Source organism: Notothenia coriiceps, unplaced genomic scaffold (assembly GCF_000735185.1).
Source record: "Notothenia coriiceps isolate Sejong01 unplaced genomic scaffold, NC01 NC01_scaffold00015024, whole genome shotgun sequence".
Taxonomy (NCBI): Eukaryota; Metazoa; Chordata; class Actinopteri; order Perciformes; family Nototheniidae; genus Notothenia; species Notothenia coriiceps.
In genome coordinates, this window is record NW_011347725.1 from 1 (window position 1) to 2,448 (window position 2,448).

General features: G+C 40.2%; 1 protein-coding gene across 1 annotated transcript; it reads right to left on the reverse strand.

The window, feature by feature from the left end:
• Positions 1-4: 4 nt before the first annotated feature.
• On the reverse strand, positions 5-990 carry LOC104948762 (histone H1-like; the record flags this gene model as incomplete). Its single annotated transcript, XM_010774991.1, has 1 exon — positions 5-990. A coding segment is annotated over exon 1 (612 nt), but the record flags the coding sequence as incomplete, so codon positions are not given.
• Positions 991-2,448: the final 1,458 nt, after the last annotated feature.

Here is a 2,448-nt window from a genome sequence, read left to right on the forward strand (position 1 = left end):
TGGGGGTAGCTGCCTTCTTGGGGGCTGCCTTCTTGGCCACCACCTTCTTCGGGCTCTTAGTGATCTTCTTCACGGGGGTTTTCTTGGCAGCAGTAGCAGGCTTCTTCGCCTTCTTGGGTGTTACTGCCTTCTTGGCTGCTGGCTTCTTAGCGGCGGGTTTCTTCGCTGCTGCTGCTGCCGGCTTCTTGGCTTTGGCTGCGGGCTTCTTCGCTACCTTCTTGGGCTTCTCGGCTGCCTTGAAGGAGCCGGTGGCTCCGATTCCCTTGACTTGCACAAGTGATCCATTCTCGAGTAACCTCTTCACGGCGCGTTTAATGTGAGCGGTGTGTTCGTAGCCCTGAGCGGCCAGCGCCTTCTTCACAGCGATGTAAGAGATCCCTTTACGGTCCTTGGAGGCGGTGACCGCCTTCAAGATGAGCTCAGCGGCTCCGGGACCAACCTTCTTAGTCGGCTTGGCTGCCTTCTTCTTCGGGGACTTAGCTGGTGCCTTTGCCAGGGCGGCGGCGGCGACTTCAGTGGGAGCTTCTTCTGTTGCCATGATGCTGTCAGGAGGATTCTCGGGTCTGATGAGACGGAAACAGAAATCCGAGCGAAGAGAGGAACTTGAACACACCATGAGAACCGTAGAGACTCAACTCAGTGTGGCGCACGCAGGAGCTGCAGAAAAACGGTGCCACTTTGTGTTTTCTCTTCAGCTAAAACTGTAAAGAATACACATTTAGAGAACGAGTTGAATTTCAAAGGTTAATCGAATTGATAGCAGATGACTTTATCTTCATATAGAAGCCAAATAAAGCTTTAAACATTGTTGTTTTTTCATTGGGAAGGTTTTAAACCTCCTAAGACTGCTGCCGTGAGTGGTACAGATCTGCGACTTTTCTCTGTAATCTCTCTCTTAAAGGATTTAAAATAATTTATAATCCCACTAAAACTTGTAATATAGTGAAATGAAATGTTGGATTAAAGACTCAATGTGAAATAAATCTAAATTTGTCGACACCTTTTTGTTAAACAGAGGTAATTCTGCTGTCTGCAAACACACTCAGGACAGGCCCTGGCTGTGTTCAACAGTCTTTGTTACTCAACAGTGAGAGACCTTAATTTAGCACAGCTTTTCTCATGTATATCACAATACCACGTTCATATCACAAACTATATTTATATAGTATGAGTATTTTATCATGTTTTTTTACATTCTGAAATGTGTTGGAGAGATAGATCTAAACCTGTAAGGTCACAAAGGCTCTCAAACAGACATTAACTCTTGGTAGCAGAACTCCCACTGACTGTCAACATTAGACAAGTATTATCACTTTATTATTTGTAGAAAATCAGAGAAACATAAACGTGAAGGAATTAGAACCATACACCAGCACAAAGGCTTGGAATTAGTTATGAAATGATATTACTCATTAACACTAAACTGTTAAATCTCAATGTTATCCCAAATGGATTATTAGAATCTCAAAGAATTTCCTAAATGTGAGGCAAACTAAATTGAATATAAATGTATCTTGTTTAACAAGTCATTGTTTTAACCACATTTTCAAATAAATAACATGACCTCTTAAGCGTCTCATAATATTAGCTTTATCTCCATCCCTCACAAGGGAAGGTGTGCATGAATACAAATGAAAGGAATAAATATAGGATATTTTAATACAAAAAACAGCAAATCAAACGTCCATAGGATATATAAGGGTGTGTTGTTATATGTGACACAAAATAAAGGAATAAATAATATAAGATAAAACCCTTTAAGATAAATAAATATATCAAAGTAGGTGAATAATAAAGACTAATACCTTAAAGGGCGGCTGTCGCTAATAAAAAGCTAATCTAAAAAGATGTATCCTTAGATGTCGTTTGAACGCGTCCACTGAGTCCTCTCTGATATTTCCTGGTGTTCCACAGTTTGGGAACGTAGTGGATGAAAGCCTCACACATTTTATTTTGGGGGACTTTAGGGATATTTAAAAAGCTGAAGTGGACTTCAGGGCTCGTCCAGGGACATACAACGAGACTCTGTGAGATACGTGGCTGCCAAACCATTTAGAGCTTTAAACACCACTATTTAAAAAAAAAAATAAATTCTAAAAGACACTGGCAGCCAATGTAGATCAGATAAAACAGGAATAATGTGCTCTCTTTTTCTGGTTTTTGTTAAAAGCCTGGCGGCGGAGTTCTGGATAAGTTGAAGCTTTTCTATTCATTTTTTTTTAAGACCAGCGAAGAGTCCAACTTACTTGATATGAATGCATGTATGAGCTTTTCAGCCTCTGGTCGGTATAAAAATGATCGTCTTAGTCACCCTGCTTGTAGAGGTATACAATTTAAGACTGAATCTAATTTCTTTATATACTTGATATACTTTAAATACTTGATGAAGAAGGCATGCATCAGTACTACCATCTTTATTATGGCAGAAGATGACATGGTATTTTACAT